General features: G+C 37.8%; 1 protein-coding gene across 1 annotated transcript in view; it reads left to right on the forward strand.

Annotated features, from left to right (window-relative positions):
* The window catches only part of LOC117304469 (guanine nucleotide-binding protein-like 3 homolog), a 78,451-nt gene that overhangs the window by 24,183 nt on the left and 33,832 nt on the right, over positions 1-20,436 (forward strand). Inside the window, exons 3-8 of the mRNA XM_033788953.1 lie at positions 274-414; positions 6,170-6,286; positions 9,951-10,179; positions 13,520-13,623; positions 14,705-14,849; positions 18,363-18,450. Coding sequence (XP_033644844.1) covers positions 274-414; positions 6,170-6,286; positions 9,951-10,179; positions 13,520-13,623; positions 14,705-14,849; positions 18,363-18,450 — 824 coding nt within the window. The remainder of the gene's footprint in view (positions 1-273; positions 415-6,169; positions 6,287-9,950; positions 10,180-13,519; positions 13,624-14,704; positions 14,850-18,362; positions 18,451-20,436) is intronic.

Below are 20,436 nucleotides of genomic sequence, written 5' to 3' on the forward strand. Positions count from 1 at the left end.
AAATGGAACATGGTTTATTTCGGGTGACTAGTCGATGAGCTCCCCTCGGTATAGGAAGTTGACAAACTAGTTCCCGAGGCGAAGCCGAGGGAACTAGTTTGTCAACTTTCAATACCTCGGGGAGCATATATCGACTAGTCAACCTCAAACCATGTTATATTTGTATATTATATTCCACCTTTGGTTCTCATGTGAAATGGGCTCATATGTAATTTGTTTATGCTTATTGAAAATCTTGTTTATGTGAAGTGTTGTTTTATTCAATGCTTGTAGGTCAAAGAACACAGACGGAAACTGAAGAAACAGGAAAGAAAGAGTGGCATCAAGCAGAAACCAAGAAAGGATATTGGTATCCCTAATTTAGCCCCATTCAAAGAGAATATACTACGGGAGGCTCAAGACCGTAAAGCCAAGGTAGGAAAGCATTACAATAAAAATGAAGTTTCTTCTAAATTAGCCATGTTTTAGTAGAATTCGCCACAAAATCCCCAAAAGTAGTCTGCACACGTTGGTTTAAAACTTTTGTATTAAACGCATAGTAACCTACTGAATAGACTATTGAAAAGAGCTGCCAGGTTAATCCTTGTTTGCCCCTACCCTATTTGTTTAATGAATTGAACTGGTTAGCTTTTGCTGAGAGAATTTGTTTGTTTGTTATTCTAGTGTAGATTATTCTAGTGCATACAGCACCAGCTACAAGTAATTCCAAGCCCCCGAGGGTAACCCGCGAGGGGCAACGAGTACGTGGCAGGGACCCCCACAAAATACCCGCGGGGGTGAGGGGGCCCACGAGAAAATTAACGGGGACCACGCAAGAGATTTGCGGGGCCACGCGATTTTCTCAGCACCTTCCCGGCTTTTCTTATTCTGGAGATTTACAGTTAATGTTGTCCTTGCAATTGTATCCACCAGGTGCCTACACAATATTTACAGGCCAGCCAGTCAAATGATTCAACGATTTGATCCCGTCCACTTCATTCATGAAAAGTGGCAACCGAAAGTGTTGTCCAGTGAGGGTCTGTGACATTGTGCACGTGTTTCTCCAAATATTGCTCAGTCTGGGATTTCCCCTTATTCCTCAAACTCGTTGCCAGCGTTTATAACATGACTGAGTGTAGATTCCTGACCCGTGGGGACGAGCTTGACATGATTGTATTGCAATCATTCCTCCATTCTCTAATATAACTCCCTTCTTTTTAATAACTTGTCGTTGTGGGACATTTGTATATTACTTACAAAACAATTAGTTGGTAAGAAAAGAATGTCCATAGGCCTACTCGTCTTTTTAATTTATGCCATTTCGAAACTTTTCAGCAATGCAGAATTTTTATTACGCAACCATTTGGTTTTGACACTTACGACATTTGGTTTCGAATTTTTAATATTGCCGTCCATAGACCGTCCCCAAGTGCCGTTATGGTCGATTCGTCAATGATTCCTCCCACATCCACTTGGTTTTCCCAGATGTTACAGTAAACATTGAAAATGGCACAATCATTTCCCCCTTTGTCGGACCTCCCCTCTTTGTTATATTTTTGCCATTGTGGGACAAAAACAATTTTTAAATGGTATAATGTCCGTATTCCGACTTTGTTATTGCCAGCATTTCAGTATTTGGGAATGTTTTTTACAAGCTTCTTAGCCAGCCTCCCCTCGTTGTCATATTTTTGCCGTTGTGGGAAAATGCATTCAAACATTTTTCTTTTAAGGTAGAATGTCCATAATCCGTCTTTTAATATTGCCGTCATTCAAGTTGGGGAACATCTTTTTACAAGTTAAAAATGTCGGACCTCCCCTGGTTGTTATATTTTTGCTGTTGTGGTAAAATGGACTTAAACATTTTTCTTCTAAGGTAGAATGTACGTATTCCATCTTTTAATATTGCCAGCATTCCATTTTGGGAACATTTTTTTACACGTTAAGAATGTCGGACCTACATGTACCTTCATTATATTTTTGCCGTGGTGGGAATATGCATTTAAACATTTTTCTTTTAAGGTAGAATGTCCGTATTCCGTCTTTTAATATTGCTGGCATTCGAGTCGGGGGACATTTTTTGACAAGTTAAAAATGTCGGACCTCCCCTCGTTGTTACATTTTTGCCGTTGTGGGAAAATGCAATCAAACATTTTTCTTTTAAGGTAGAATGTCCATATTCCGTCTTTTAATATTGCCGGCATTCGAGTTGGGGGACATTTTTTGACAAGTTAAAAATGTCGGACCTCCCCTCGTTGTTATATTTTTGCCGTTGTGGGAAAATTTACTTTAACATTTTTCTTTTAAGGTAGAATGTCCGTATTCCATCTTTTAATATTGCCAGCATTCCAGTTCGGGAATTTTCTTTTACACGTTAAGAATGCTGGACCTCCCCTCGTTATATCTTTGCCGTTGTGGGAAAATGGATTTAAACATTTTCTTTTATGTCCGTATCCCGTCTTTTAATATTGCCGGCATTCAAGTCGGGGAACATTTGTTTACAAGCTAAAAATGTCGGACCTCCCCTCGTTGTTATATTTTAGAATGTCCGTATTCGGTCTTTTAATATTGCTGATGATAAGCTTAAAGGCAGTGGACACTACCGGTAATTGTCAGAGACTAGCCTTCACAGTTCGTGTATCTCAATATATGCATAAAATAACAAGCCTGTGAAAATTTGAGCTCAATCGGTCATCGAACTTGCGAGATAATAATTAAAGAAAGAAACACCCTTGTCACACGTAGTTGTGTGGTTTCTCACAGTGTTTTATACCATCAACCTCTTCCCATTGCTCTTAATCAAGAGAGGTTTTATGAAAATAATTATTTTTAGTAATTACCAATAGTGTCCACTGCCTTTAAGGAGTCCCAGTTTTTGTCAAACAGTGTGAGCAGGTGGTGTACAAAGCAAAAATGTTTAAGTATTGTTATACTTAGTATCAATTTACAACACGGTGTAACAACTTTGTATAACTTTTTATGATCATGGCACATCTAAGGGAATGTTGTTGCTGGCTGTGAGGCCTGGAGTGGCTGGCTTTTTTTTATTTTTTTTTTTTTATTTTTTTTTTTTGGGGGGGGGGGGGCATTCTGGTTTTTCTTTTGGTAGATGGTCTTGTCTATTTCTACCTCCATGGTTGGAGCAAGGTTTTTTTGGCCTTGCCTTAATAAACTTTTAAATTAAAAGCCAGTGTTTTTTTGCAGGACTCGGGGAATGTACGGTACTAATACACATCGTACTAATTCACATTGGTGTAGTGGTGAAAACCAATATTATTACATGTATTCTTTATCTCCTATGCAAATGTAACATACAATGTGCAATTGTTTGTCACCAGTTGAAACATGTTATAATTTGCTTTGTTGGTAGCAGTAGGGTTTCTAGAATTTTACATTTTGGAACTGTGATTCTGAAATAGTATGCATGTTATGTTGTATGAGTGATCGATAACTTTAGAGGATTTTACAACAAATAATTAACTCCCTATCCACATCAGAGATCCCCCTCCCAGTAGACATTCAAAAAAACTCATTAAAACCTTCCTCTTTTCTATTTTTATTTAGAGGTGTTATTGAACTCAGCTCATAAAAACGAAAAGAAGAACGGCAAACAAAAAATAATAATCATACAAGTTTGTCGGTAATTTGCTTAAAAAAACTCGTTGGAGGTCGGGTGACCGGGCTGCGATTGCTGTACATTTTTCTACAGAGCAAAATCAGGGTCGTGGTGACGACGACGGGTAAACATCACAATGTGGAAAACATTTTACAAAGAAAGTTTTGAATATAATGAATATTACAGGGTTATCCTTCCTTATTTGTATTTATTGTTAATCAGATTAAAGAACAAAGCAAATTCAAAAAAACTTTGAATAATATAAATATTTTAACTAATACTTTCTGTACAGTAAAAATATGATGGCAACTACCGGCAACTTTACCTCTTCTACATTTTTGCAACATGAATTACTGATTTGCAAATTTTACCAAAGAAGATCTATATTTACTTATTTTCTGGAAAGGAGGATAGGGAATAAAATACATTAAACCATTAAGAGGTATTATTCTACCTCCATGATTTAACTGATACCGTAATAGCTCTTGATGCCGACATTGTTTATTGACTTTACTGGGTCAACAAAATACAAACGTTTACTGTAAAGCACAAAATTGGGTCATCAAAGGTAAAACAAAAATTCAACAAATGATAAAAGCCTGTAGACTTCTAGAATCTGTCAAAAAGGCTGCTTAAAACTTAATCTAAATTATCAATTAAAAATAAATTGGCAAATACCAGATCTACCCTCTTTCACGATATTTTTTATAACGAGTTTATACAAAAAGAACTGTTTTCATAATCTTGTTGGTATATGTACATCTTCGAAAATAATTACATGAACTGACTACAAGGGACATGATGAGAGCATGTACAGGATTCTGGAGTGGTCGTGTTTTTTTTATGTATACACTTTTTTGATTGTTCCTCGGATCGGATCGTTGCTTTTTATTTGTACTTCTCTTGGGCCCTAACTTTATAAAAACCTCGCTGTTTTGGATTGGAAGCGCACCCAGAATAAACATCTTTATAATGTCTGAATTGATGTTTCCATCCAAACGCAAAAGTTGAGTAACCTTTACATGTAGTTGGTGCTCATTTTCTTCCATATAATAGAACGAACCCCCCCCCCAACAACAATAACGTCTTCACAATAAAGCTGCGTTCGCACCTCCGTTGCGGATTAGCTGACTCTTATGGCTGACTCGTAAACATTTTCAACATTGCCAAACATTGGCCAACCAACACCTCACCAAACAGCTCCTGGTGTGCATTGTCTGCGATGCACTTGCTGTGTCTGGCCATGGTCTGGCGTTGTAAAGGAAGACACAATATAAAGGTTTTATGGGACACTTCCTGCTACTGGTTGCAAGCATTCCCCAGCAACATCTCGCTTGTTGTCATGCCGCACTGTTTTCAATGAGACATAAAAAGCAACCCATACAGAGAAAGGGCAGAGAAAAGGAAGCACTCGATACATGACAGAACTGCCAACCCTCCCTGATTCTGTAGAGAAAATTCACTGAAAATATACAAATCTGTCAATGTTCTGGTGTACAAATTTAAAAAATGTCCCAAATCCTGGAAACATCTTTATCTGTCATACAACGGCAAAAATACAACAAAGAGGGGATGTCCAAAATTCTTAACTTGTAAACAAATGTTCCCCAATACTGGAATGCGGGCAATATTAAAAGTCGGAAGACGGACATTCTACAATTTAAAAGAAAAATATTAAATGCATTTTCCCACAACGGCAAAAATATAACAACGAGGGTAGGTCCAACATTATTAGCTTGTAAACAAATGTTCCCCAATACTGGAATGCGGGCAATATTAAAAGTCTGAAGACAGACACTCTACCAGATGATATATGTCATTGATATAGCGCCACTAGACCCAGGGACGGCAAGGGGCTGATGCCAACATGCGCTGTTCAAGATGGCTCATGAAAAGGCACGCCATTGATGGTGCCATACGTGTGCCCATTGCAGTGCCCAGGGGTGGATTTCACAAAGGTAGTCCTAACTTAGGACTAGTCTTAGGCAATGCTAAGAGATGGGACTGGTCCTAAGTTAGGACCAGTAATTCATCCTAACTTAGGACTGGTCCTATCTCTTAGCATTGCCTAGGACTTGTCCTAAGTTAGGACTACCTTTGTGAAATCCACCCCTGTACCTGTAGGAAATTCTTACCCATGAAAGAAAAGTTGTTTTGGGTTAGAACATGTTGCGTGAGGGATACAATGTCAGAAATGGGCGGTGATGTGTGACCACTCTTAGCCAGAGCTGAAAAGCAGGCAGCAATCCCTTCATCTTGAGGAATGTTGGTGTAGAGAGAGGACACATCAAAAGTACCGATGATGGCTGTGTTTGATAACATTCGTTGTTTAGCATATCATTGAAAATTTGCGTTGATCGGTAATGATAATCACAGGGTAACAGGTTTGTTATTGTTATTGCAAATAAACAAATGCAAGTTGCCTGTACCTACTTGTACATTTACTGAGTAATGTCTCATTTAAAAACAAACTTGTGGTCTGTGCTCTGTGTGGATTTTCGTTGAACAAAAGTTGCACACCCCATTATTACAAAATTTTCATGTTGTTTTGTTTTGTTTTTTTAATTGTTCTTCTAGGAAGAAGAAGAGAAAAAAAGGCAAAAGGATAAACGCTTCCAGGAAGTTATGAAACAAAGGAAAATAGGAGACTTGCAAACAAGTGCTGAACGTAGAGCAAAAGCATTTGAACAAAAGGTGAGATGAATTTTAACATGACAATTTTAATGGACAACTAGAATTAAGTGTAAAAACAACATGAGTTGTTTGGGTACCGTCGGTTCATTGTTAAATTGATGAAGAGTATTGTTCATAGCTCGTCCAAATTTAACACATCAAAATGAAAATGTATATTTTACACATTTAATTTTTTATTTAACCTCAATAGTTTCTACGAGAACTAAAAGTGAATTGCATAAAACAAATATTCAAAAAAATGGCAAGCTTAAAGTTGCTCATGTTAGGATTTTTTTATTTTAATAATTTACGTTTGTTAACGGGTTTTTAAACCTATGACTTCAAATCAAAGTTCCTTTGAGGGATTGGTAAGTACATATGTGACCCGCTCGATCAGCATGAGGAATATCGAGTAAAGTCTCATTTCATGTAATCTGACACCCAACATAATCATAACAGAAAATTATTGAAAAAATATTGGATTTTTTTATTTTTTTATTTCTGCATTTTTAGGTTGCCTAAATCTTGATTAAACTTGCTGTGGTCTTACCTTTTCGTCAAAAGATTCATAAAGATGCAAAAACAGATGATTTCTGAGCATTGTTTCCAATTCGCTATATGCAGAGTCGCTGGACTAACATCATTTTGACGTTCAAAGTGTTCATAAATATGGAAAAAAAACGGTCTTGTTGGACAGATGGATTTATTATGGAGTAGAAATAGGACTTTTTGTGACCCATTCATCTAGGAATAAAATTGAGGCATGATCTTGTAACGGCAGACAAGGTTGGTGGAGTCGTCCGTATAGCAATAATTTCTTGTTAACGGATTTTCAGAGTGAGTTTGGTGCGCCGGTGTATGATTTTTCCTGTATGTTTTGTACTTGTTTTAAGAAGTTTTTTTAAACGATTCACAAGAACAAAAAAAATGTCATTTTTTTTACCCAATTAGAACCTAAACTTTATTTAATTCTAATACTTTGCAGGTTTTTTTTGCCTCTTTTTCGAATTTTAAATTTTTATGGGAGGTGTTGATGCCGAGTTGACGGCACCAAGCGAATTGACGGCAAGTTGTTTACGGTGTCCCATCTGTTAAATGCTAAATTGTATGGACATTTCTTGTTTGAGGGCAAATTACTCTTTTTAGGTGTTCGGCTTTTAGCCGAAAACCTATTGTTATTGTTAAGTTTTTTTTTTTTTTTTTTTTTTTTTTTTTTTTTTTTTTTCTCCGTCTTCTTCTTCTGCCTGAACGTTCTCCGCCAATTTTGAGAAAAACTGAAACTTGTATGAACTTGAAACTTCTCATGAACATCAACCTCGGTGAGTAGACGGCACCGCAACTTTTTTGGAATGGTGACGTCATTGATGACGTCATTACGTTAAATAAACGTGAAATAAACCTTAAATAATTAGAAAAATCATATCTTCAAAACCAAAAGAGCTACGTTCAAGATTCTTTTTTTACATAAAACCTCTTATAAAGATCTACAAATGCGGTGCACAACGTGACCCCATTTGACCTTTACTTCCGGTCGAAACCGGAAGTTAAAGTAACAAATCATGTTATTTTGGGCTCTAGAGCCTAAGTGAATAAAAATATGAAAAAATGTCCAATGCATAAAATTTTTTTAAACTCAAGAGCATTCTAAAAATATAATGTGTGACGTCATAGCTACGTCACAACGAAAATGGTACACGAGGTCGAAAAAAGAATTATTTTGCTATCTCAAAAAATACAGCATGTACGGACTTGAAACTTACCACGTACTTAGACCAAAGCGTGTATATGACAAAGAACAAAATTTGGAATGATGACGTCATCGATGACGTCATTATATTAAATTGAAGTTTTTTATTAAAATACTCATATCTCCAGAATCAGATATGCTACATACGTGATCTTTACACCATATGAAAGGTCATGAAGTATTAAACAAATCTTACACAGGGTGTGACCCCATTTGACCTTTACTTCCGGTCGAAACCGGAAGTAGTAGTTTGTTTTATAAAAAATCGTATCTGAATAATATTATTTTGTGTATTAATATAATAACTTAATTTTAAGGCCCTTCGACGATTCTACAAATGTTTACAATGTGTGACCTCATTTGACCTTCATTTCCGGTCGAACCCGGAAGTATAAGTTTGTACATACAAAATTGTGTATCTTATTAATGAAACGTGGTACATTAATAATCATTACATCAATTTTGAGCTCTCTGGCAATTCTATATGTTTTGCACAAAGTGTGACCCCATTTGACCTTTAAATCCTGTCAAACCGGAAGCTGAAGTTTAACATGACAAACCTTCATTTCTCCGTCTTCTTCTGCCTGAACGTTCTCCGCCAATTTTGAGAAAAACTGAAACTTGTATGAACTTGAAACTTCTCATGAACATCAACCTCGGTGAGTAGACGGCACCGCAACTTTTTTGGAATGGTGACGTCATTACGTTAAATAAACGTTAAATAAACCTTAAATAATTTGAAAAATCATATCTTCAAAACCAAAAGAGCTACGTTCAAGATTCTTTTTGTACATGAAACCTCTTATAAAGATCTACAAATGCGGTGCACAACGTGACCCCATTTGACCTTTACTTCCGGTCGAAACGGAAGTTAAAGTAACAACTCATGTTGACCTTTATTTCCAGTCGTTTAAGCGCACCTGCGTATTATCCCCATTGGTACAGCACTAAAACCGTATGTACAACGTACAACGTGTTACACCTATACAAACCCCAAGTGTGCTGCAACTTCCTGTATAGTTTCTGCTCAAAGCGTTTTGTCACTTAATCCTTCCCTTCGGTTAAATCTAGTCTCTTCTACAGTCGTCAATATTCATAAATTCATATTTCCTTAACTACACAAGCCATCTCGACAATATACACCATATGAAAGGGCTCCAAATACTTCACAAAAAAGAATATGTTGATGACCTTGTATTGACCTTTTCACCTGTCTAAACTGGAAGTTCTAAAAAACGCTTAGAAAAAAGGTTATTTAATAGCTATTCACTTTGTTTTCACAATAACACACAGCATAGCTCACTATCTCCCCAGTCAACTAAACTTAAAAAGTGATGGCTCGTTAATTCAGGCCAGAAATCCGAACACCTCGAATTTGTTATCAAACAAATTCTTATGTCTAGTTGAATTTGAAATGTTGGCATCTCTGCCGTAGTAAGTAATACTTCTTGTCATTTGAATTGTTTTTCATTTAATTCATAATTTATTCCCACATGGAATTAAATAAAGTTTTGCACAATTTATTTCAAATTGATTTCAACAATAAGGTATTAAACGACTGTTAAAGACATAGCTGGAACTGTTTATGTTTAAACCAGGTTTGCCAAAGCACTTTCAGCACAAAGCCACTCATATGGTCATTAATGAAAAATCTGTTGGTTTACGAGAAGCTCAGCTGTGAAGCGTCCAAGAGTCCAATATTGATCAGTACGACTGTCATTGCATTTAATGGTAATAGCCTATAGCCACAGTTGAAGCATATTGATTTTGATGTGGTCTTTTGTTTTATATTTTTTAACCCACAAGTAAAGGAGTGAATTTGCAGTGATTCACACACTCCGGTACTTCATATTGATGACCTTTGATTTACATGTAAATATTTCTTTAACAAAGTTTAGCAATAATTTTAAATTAAATTTTATTGTATAAACATCACAGCAATCCATATTGGGATCTAAAATCTCATCAGGAAGTCACAGTGCAAGAGATCTGGAAACATCTCGTAAGACATACTACAAGGAGTTCAAGAAGGTGCTTGAGGCATCAGATATAGTCATACAGGTTATAGATGCAAGGGATCCACTAGGCTCACGGTGTCCACAGCTGGAGAAAGCTGTTCTCTCCGCTGGAATCAATAAGAGGATGATTCTTCTTCTTAATAAAATTGGTACGTGCTTTTTCATACTTTGTTCAAAAACTTTTTGAGATAATGTTAAGATAATAATAAGGGAATCAATGTGTGGTGAAGAGGTTTTCAACTAGTGGTTTAAACCCGCCGAGGCCTGGTTCTTGGTAATTATACTGAGACAAAGTTGAGGTAAATTATCAAAAACCAGGCCTCGGCGGGTTTAAACCACTAGTTGAAAACCGATTCAACACACTTTGACTCTCATTCATATATACCTTTTCGGTCAAAAAACATCAAAACTTTTTGGTCAAAAAGTAAAATCAATGCAAAAATTATAATTGTCCAATGATCTCTTTCAACACAACACCCCTCCAGCTATGAAATGGTAAGGCCCTCGGGTAAACAACTCCTTATAAGGAGATTGCTGTGCGCGTCGCGCGTATCGCGTGATGTGGCACAACTGTTCCAGCTGCTGCTCTCGACCAATAGGAATGAAGAAACTTGTCTTATAAGCACAGTTGCAAGCTCGCGTGTCACGCCCATGTTTCAACACTTTTTACTGGTGTTATATCATCTGTCCAAACACCCCCACATGATGCCCTCTCGACCAATCAGAATGGAGAAACTGTTATAGGTATTTATGAATAATATTTGATAATAATATCAACCAACCGCCCACAAATTTGGTGGGGATATTGATGATATTTCTCCATCTGATGTGGTGGCGCTATGGCCAGGACAGCTTGAATGAGTTTATTGACCATATACTGCTTTTTGACCGAAAGCAGGAGCATTGTTAAAGCAATTTGGGTGACCCACTAAGGCAAAACATTGTTTAAATCCCTTTTATAACGAGAACAATACAAAAACCCAATCAAATAAATACCTACCAGCCTGGAAAGTTGTTATTTGTGGCTTTTGAGATATTCAAAAGAGGTGGCAAGTGAACGCCATTACTAGCAACAAACACTTGTCTGAAACCAGGAGTCATGAGTCAGCAAGCAAGGTTGTTTATTCCAAACTTCTGACAATGGTGGGATTAGGAGGTTTGCATGGTTCAAATAATGGAGCCGATTCCATACTAAGACAGAATCCATCAATTAACGAACAATCCCTAGAAAAGATACTGATCCAATGAGTTTTACAAGCGCATTATGCATTTTCGGAAGAAGAAAAAACACCGCAACTTACAAGCAAAACTTGTTGCATGATCAATATTTATTGCAAACAGCAATATTTTTATACCTGGTATCTCGCGTTAGCAATGAACCATCCAACATGACACAGGTGTTTACCAATGGAAATCAAGATTCTATTTTTTTGTGTTAACTGCTAGCTGCGACAAAACGATTATATAAAATGCAACAGCAATATTTTACCTGGTATCTCGCGTTAGCAATGAACCATCCATCATTACACTGGTGGTTACCAATGAAAATCCAGCTTTCATTTGTTGGCTGCTACGGCTGAAGGTTTTCATAGCATGTTCAATATTGATTGCAACAGCAATGATGCCATCCAGCATTATACTGGTGGTTAACGATGAAAACCAACAGTATTGACAGTAAACTGCCTGCGAATAAGTTTTGCGCATAAAGTTCCCTAAACAAGAACACAAGTTAAAATCTCACACATTTTTTTAATCATGTAAAATATAAATTGATCTTATAAACTTAATTTCAAACTAAACTAACTGTATTTACTCTTTCTAGATGTAGGCTTTAAATAAGGGAATCAATGTGTGGTGAAGAGGTTTTCAACTAGTGGTTTAATCCCAACGAGGCCTGGTTCTTGATCATTTTACCGAGACAAAGTCGAGGTAAATTATCAAGAACCAGGCCTCGGCGGGTTTAAACCACTAGTTGAAAACCGATTCAACACACTTTGATTCCCATTCATAAATACTTTTTCGGTCAAAAAACATCCACAGTTTTGGTAAAAAAAGTAAAATAAATTAAAAAATTATAATTGTTCAATGATTTCTTTCAACACAACACATCCAGCTATGAAATGGTAAGGCCAAGTCAAGGCCCTCGGGTAAACAACTCCTTTATAAGGGAATGCTGTGCGCGTATCGCGTGATGTGGCCGTTGCTCTCGACCAATAGGAATGAAGACACTGTCTTATAATCATGCCCATGTTTCAACACTTTTTACTGGTCATAAACAAATTTTTATACACACCTAGTGATGCGCTCTCCACCAATAGGAATAGCGAACTGTCTGAGGTATTTATGAATAGTATTTTGGGAACCTTGCATTAGGCCGAGTAAAAGAAGAAACATGTTTAGCATCTGGTTTCTCAAAAAAAGGAAGGAGGAGGGGCTTTTTATTTTATTTCAAGATGGCCGCCATTCTTTTTAAAATGTCAAATATCCATTGTTTTTTCTACTGCTCAAACACACAATACATAAGTGAAAAATTTTGGTCAAGACATTCAGACAAGACATTCAGATTGTTTTAGCTGAGACAGTTTTAAAATACCGGTAACCCTTTTTTTATAAAAAGGAGGCGGCCTCTAAAAAGGAAGCAGGCGGGGTTGCTAAACATGTTTCTTTTTTTACTCTGCCTTATCTTATTATAATAAAAGGATATCCTTATAGGCCCAAATATATGTAATGGTAAAAGGAGTTTTGGAGATAGATCAGTGAAGATTTAAAAAAAAAAAATATTAGACCACCCCAACTTGTCCGTCAACATGACACTCGGCATAATTTTGAAACTGAAGTCAACCAAGGTTTTGGTGTTACTTAAAGGTGTGCGGTTTTTTTTCTTCTGCAAGCTCGAAGAGGAGGATGAAATACAGCAGATTCTCTCCCCAGCCACCTGACATACAACTTCAAATAAATCCTGAAGAACAAACCGTCCTTTCGGACGACCAAACGAGAACAGATATGGTTCATGTGTCTGTTTCGTTTATTTCATTTATCAAATAAAAAAATTATCCTTCAAAACAAGGTATTGATCGTTGAAAACAAAACTAACATTATTAAAGAAGAGGAGAGATGTTTTGAACAAATGCCTTATGAACGCGATTAACAAATCATAAGTTTGAAATAAAGGGAAAGACCAACAAAAAAGCAAAAACAAATTACAAAACGTAAAATAATATGAAACATTATTTTTGTTACTTCTTCCCGGTTGTGACAGGATTATTTGCTGCCGTACAGCTTCAAATAAATTTTGAAGAACCAACAAAACCAGCCGTCCTTTTTAGGATGACCAAACTAGAAAAGAGATGAGTTCATGTGTCTGTTTTGTTTATTTCATTTGTAAAATAAAAAATAATTCTGGAAAACAAGTTACGTCTTGAATGAAACTTGATCTACGAGGTGAAACTTACAACATAGTTTAAGCAATGCATTTTTATTAACTTTCAGATCTTGTACCTAGTGAGAATGTTGAGAAATGGCTGAAGCATTTGCGGAATGAGTTTCCTACCGTAGCTTTCAAAGCTTCTACTCAGCTGCAGAGGCAAAACTTGGTACTTAAAAGTTATTGTGAATTTATCTCTTCAACTAGTAATTAATTGTTATGGTATGTGTACTTTGCTTGATATGCCCTGTGGTTGAGCAAGTCAGTGAAGGGGCATCATTTTTACTGTATTTGGTACTTAGACTGTGGCTATATGGGAACGAAAGGTTTCCCACTATATTTTTCTAAAAAGGGCTGTTTCATATGCAAATATGTGGGGGGGGGGGGGTTCTAGCCCTGGCAGCCTCAACACATTCACATTCCATTGCAGCATACGATTTTCTGGGGTGGGTTTTGGTCTTCATATATCACAGTCTGCCTAATGCAAGACGCACGACACGCATATCTTGCGTTGCGTTTGCATGTTAATGCTCAGTAGTCAAGATACGATGACCGAGAATAACTTTAGTTTGTTTATGTCTTGTTAAATGCAAATGTACGTGCGTGTCCGCACGACAGCAGACAACACTGAGCGTACGATCAAAACAGGAATTCCTTTACATTGGGAGCTGCATTTTTTCATGAAAACGATGGATTTGTGAGGAATATACATGTATGACAAGCAAAACCCACCACAGAAAAATGTATGCTGCCATTGAATGTGAATCTGTTGAAATTGGTGGCTTCTTGCAGGTAACATTTGAGTTATAAAGCTTTGAAAATTTTCTGCCCCAGAAACGGGCCCTAATATTTAGGGTTCTGTATCTGTGTACAGCACAGAAGAAGAATCCTTCATAGGGCTAGGGGTGGTTAGGGTTAGGGTTAGGATGGCAACAATGAAAAGAATTAGATTTGATGCAAGTTTTTCATTGGATGTTCAAGTCTAGACAAAGATGCTTTTCAAAAAAATCTTGACCACATTGAGAGCCTCTATTTGACAACTTCTATTGGTTTGGTCTTCATTTAAAATACGATTTGTCTTGCTTACAATGGCAAAAATTTACGCGAATGCGTTCTACCCTGGTGAGTACATACTATTAAAAATGTTAAAATGCATATAAAATGAACCGGTTACACATTGATATGTCAGTAATATTCAGAAGTGACATAAATTAATGTCTGTAACTGAATGTATTTTGAACTTTTTTCAGTCACAAAGTAAAGTTCCAGTAACGTTGTCCACCAAAGATTTACTGCAGTCAAGCCGCTGTCTTGGAGCTGAAACACTAATGAAATTACTCAACAATTACTGTAGAAGTGCCGATATCAAAACAGCAGTTACTGTAGGAATTGTTGGTAAGTGAAGTCTGAAACAAAAGTAGCTTGACTTGTCTATCAAGCCAGGCTTTAGCAATGTGAATAAAATTAAAATCTTAATCCCAAATGGCTGGCCACTTATACAACAATCTTAATCCCAAATGGCCGGCCACTCATATAACAATCTTAATCCCCAAATGGCCGGCCACTCATATAACAATCTTAATCCCAAATGGCCGGCCACTCATATAACAATCTTAACCCCAAATGACCGGCCACTCATATAACAATCTTAATCCCAAATGGCTGGCCACTCATATAACAATCTTAATCCCCAAATGGCCGGCCACTCTAGAACAAGCTTAATTCCAAAATGGCCGGCCATCATACAATCTTAACCCCAAATGGCCGGCCACTCATATAACAGTCTTAACCCCAAATGACCGGCCACTCATATAACAATCTTAATCCCAAAATGGCCAGCCATTCATATAACAATCTTAATCCCCAAATGGCCGGCCACTCTAGAACAAGCTTAATTCCAAAATGGCCGGCCATCATACAATCTTAACCCCAAATGGCCGGCCACTCTATAACAGTCTTAACCCCAAATGACCGCCCACTTATACAACAATCTTAATCCCAAATGGCCGGCCACTCATATAACAATCTTAACCCCAAATGGCCGGCCACTCATATAACAATCTTAACCCCAAATGGCCGGCCACTCATACAACAATCTTATCCCCAAATGGCCGGCCACTCATATAACAATCTTAATCCCAAATGGCTGGCCACTTATACAACAATCTTAACCCCAAATGGCCGGCCACTCATATAACAATCTTAACCCCAAATGGCCGGCCACTCATATAACAATCTTAATCCCAAAATGGCCGGCCACTCATATAACAATCTTAATCCCAAATGGCCGGCCACTCATATAACAATCTTAACCCCAAATGGCTGGCCACTCATATAACAATCTTAATCCCCAAATGGCCGGCCACTCTAGAACAAGCTTAATTCCAAAATGGCCGGCCATCATACAATCTTAACCCCAAATGGCCGGCCACTCATATAACAATCTTAACCCCTCATGACCGGCCACTCATATAACAATCTTAATCCCAAAATGGCCGGCCACTCATATAACAATCTTAACCCCAAATGGCCGGCCACTCATACAACAATCTTATCCCCAAATGACCGGCCACTCATATAACAATCTTAACCCCAAATGGCCGGCCACTCATATAACAATCTTATCCCCAAATGGCCGGACACTCATATAACAATCTTAATCCCAAAATGGCCGGCCACTCATATAACAATCTTAATCCCAAATGGCCGGCCACTCATATAACAATCTTAACCCCAAATGGCTGGCCACTCATATAACAATCTTAATCCCCAAATGGCCGGCCACTCTAGAACAAGCTTAATTCCAAAATGGCCGGCCATCATACAATCTTAACCCCAAATGGCCGGCCACTCATATAACAATCTTAACCCCAAATGACCGGCCACTCATATAACAATCTTAATCCCAAAATGGCCGGCCACTCATATAACAATCTTAACCCCAAATGGCCGGCCACTCATATAACAATCTTAACCCCAAATGGCCGGACACTCATATAACAATCTTAATCCCAAAATGGCCGGCCACTCATATAACAATCTTAACCCCAAATGGCTGGCCACTCATATAACAATCTTAATCCCCAAATGGCCGGCCACTCTAGAACAAGCTTAATTCCAAAATGGCCGGCCATCATACAATCTTAACCCCAAATGGCCGGCCACTCATATAACAGTCTTAACCCCAAATGACCGGCCACTCATATAACAATCTTAATCCCAAAATGGCCAGCCATTCATATAACAATCTTAATCCCCAAATGGCCGGCCACTCTAGAACAAGCTTAATTCCAAAATGGCCGGCCACTCATATAACAATCTTAATTTCAAAATGGCCGGCCACTCATATAACAATCTTAATCCCCAAATGGCCGGCCACTCATACAACAATCTTAATTCCAAAATGGCCGGCCACTCATATAACAATCTTAACCCCAAATGGCCGGCCACTCTAGAACAAGCTTAATCCCCAAATGGCCGGCCACTCATACAACAATCTTAATTCCAAAATGGCCGGCCACTCATACAACAATCTTATCCCCAAATGGCCGGCCACTCATATAACAATCTTAACCCCAAATGGCCGGCCACTCATATAACAATCTTAATCCCAAAATGGCCGGCCACTCATATAACAATCTTAACCCCAAATGGCCGGCCACTCATATAACAATCTTAATCCCAAAACGACCGGCCACTCATATAACAATCTTAACCCCAAATGGCCGGACACTCATATAACAATCTTAATCCCAAAATAGCTGGCCACTCATATAACAATCTTAATCCCCAAATGGCCGGCCACTCTAGAACAAGCTTAATTCCAAAATGGCCGGCCATCATACAATCTTAACCCCAAATGGCCGGCCACTCATATAACAATCTTAACCCCAAATGGCCGGCCACTCATATAACAATCTTAACCCCAAAATGGCCGGCCACTCATATAACAATCTTAACCCCAAATGGCCGGCCACTCATATAACAATCTTAACCCCAAATGGCCGGCCACTCTAGAACAATCTTAATTCCAAAATGACCGGCCACTCATATAACAATCTTAATCCCCAAATGGCCGGCCATCATACAATCTTAACCCCAAATGGCTGGCCACTTATACAACAATCTTAACCCCAAATGGCCGGCCACTCATATAACAATCTTAACCCCAAATGGCCGGCCACTCATATAACAATCTTAATCCCCAAATGGCCGGCCACTCATATAACAATCTTAATCCCCAAATGGCCGGCCACTCATATAACAATCTTAATCCCAAAATGGCCGGCCACTCATACAACAATCTTATCCCCAAATGGCCGGCCACTCATATAACAATCTTAACCCCAAATGGCCGGCCACTCATATAACAATCTTAATCCCAAAATGGCCGGCCACTCATATAACAATCTTAACCCCAAATGGCCGGCCACTCATATAACAATCTTAATCCCAAAATGGCCGGCCACTCATATAACAATCTTAATCCCCAAATGGCCGGCCACTCATATAACAATCTTAATCCCAAAATGGCCGGCCACTCATATAACAATCTTAATCCCAAAATGGCCGGCCACTCATATAAAAACAATCTTAATCCCAAAATGGCCGGCCACTCATACAACAATCTTATCCCCAAATGACCGGCCACTCATATAACAATCTTAATCCCAAAATGGCCGGACACTCATATAACAATCTTAATCCCAAAATGGCCGGCCACTCATATAACAATCTTATCCCCAAATGGCCGGCCACTCTAGAACAAGCTTAATTCCAAAATGGCCGGCCATCATACAATCTTAACCCCAAATGGCCCAGAATGAGTGTCAGTTGGCTCGAGACCCAAACCAAATTGATTCTTCTAATGTTTGCTTCTAATGTTCATTTTGCCTTTTTAATTTCAAGGATTCCCTAACGTTGGTAAAAGCAGTGTCATCAACAGCTTGAAGAGATCCAAAGCCTGCAATGTTGGATCACAGCCAGGAGTGACAAAGTAAGCTTTTTAGTTTGTCTGTAGTTATTTTTAAAATGTGTTTTTTTAAGAGCACAGCCAATAAAAAATATATAGAATATATGACAAGGAGAGTCACTGGTTGATAAAAAGAAAGAGCAGCTTGCCCAGCCTCTTTGCAACAATAAAGCAGCCATGTTTTCAAAACACTAATAATGACTTAAATTCCTACAAGGCTTAAAGAATTTTGGTACTTTTTCCAAAATGTCCATAGATTTACATTAAACAAAGATGCAACTTTTCTTATTTTTACCCCCAAAATCTGATTTTGTTCAGGATTTTCTGGGTTCAAATCTAAAATGTATAAATCGGAAAAAAAAGTAAGATATTTCCCTGATTTATGCTTCCAAATTCGCTATTTTTAAATTTGAAAATTCGAAAATCGCTAACACAATCCCGTCTGGTATCGTCAGCGATCGCGCTCGAATCACAACGCATGCACCCGGTCTTACTAATTGCCGTCAACTCGCCATCAACTCGCTATCAACTCGCTTGTGTCAGTCAATTCGCCGTCAACTCTCAACCACGCAGATATGGCAGGCATGGATAAGTTTTAGTCTTGACCCAAGACTGCACCGATCAATTTACACAGCACAGTACATAATACACCATGCAGTACCGATCATTGACGACTTAGGTCAAGACTATTCCAAATGCAGAAAAGCACCCTCTGTTGTCGCGTTGTACAAGCCTGTGAAAATGCAAGATGGCGGCCGACTGCTCTGCTGAGAGATATTTTTTTCACGAGAAAAAAACCCTAAATTTTTACACAGAAATGTTACCATTACAGTTCTATGCCTCTTTTGTGGATTTTACAAACAAATTGGAGGAGTTGACGGCGAGTTGACGAGTTAACGGCAAGGAAGTTTTTAGGTAGGACCCTACCAGCCTACATAATATCTGTACATGTATTTCTACCTCCGTGCTATTTCCAAGTGTGCGTTGCTGACCGAACATTTTTATTGCAAAATAAGTTTTTAATACAACCGATCTTCAACTCATAAACCCATGAAAATGGCTGTTGATGAAAGAAAGTGTTATTAAGGGCAGAAATTAACGGGTAAGATCGTCCAAAAATTGAAGAAAAAAAAGAAAAAGAAAAAAACCTTTTTTGTAATTTTTTTTATTTTTACGTTTTGATTTTTTTTTGCATTAATGTTACAATTGGGCTAGTGAAACTTCTTTTGTGCGACCCAAAGTTTGTTTGACCCCAAACTAGTAAAATATACAGATTCCGTATGTTCACCTCGGGCGACCGCAACAAATCAGTCCAGGTTTGTCCCTATTTCTGGCTGCGAGGTTGGGGTGGTTTACTGCGTTAAGTGTCCAAAACGTCGCCACAAAATTTTTCAGATTTTTTTGTCAGCACCTGGTTGCACCTCTGATAAACTTACATGGTTTGAAGATAATGATAGTGGAAAGCTTCCCTTCAAATAATACTTACTGAGGTGCTGTAGTTTTTGAGAAATGAGTAAAAAATGTCATGAAAATACGTTTGTAAATGATTAAAATAATTTTCGTCTCATGAGACGAAAACTATTTCATGACATTGTTTTACTCATTTCCCAAAAACTACAGCACCTCAGCACGTAATATTTTCAGAGAAGCTTTCTACTATCATTATCTTCAAACTGTGTAAGTTTAGTGTAAATCTGTAGACATTGTGTTTTTTGTCCTACAAAAGTTAACATAGACCCTTTTAAGTGATTCCACTGGTTGTATAAGGCATCTTCTTTGAAATATGGACCATTCTATTACAACCTCAAATGTAATTTTTCCAAAAATTATTTTTAGACCTTTTCAGATATTTTAAATAATTGTATACATATTAAAGCCATTGGACACTTTCGGTAAACAGTATTGTCCAAGGCCCACACTTTGTGTATCACAACTTCTTTATAAAATAACAACAAACCTGTGATTTTTAGGCTCAATCGGTCATCGGAGTCGAGAGAAAATAACGGGAAA

The sequence above is a fragment of the Asterias rubens genome, chromosome 2 (assembly GCF_902459465.1).
Source record: "Asterias rubens chromosome 2, eAstRub1.3, whole genome shotgun sequence".
NCBI lineage: Eukaryota > Metazoa > Echinodermata > Asteroidea > Forcipulatida > Asteriidae > Asterias > Asterias rubens.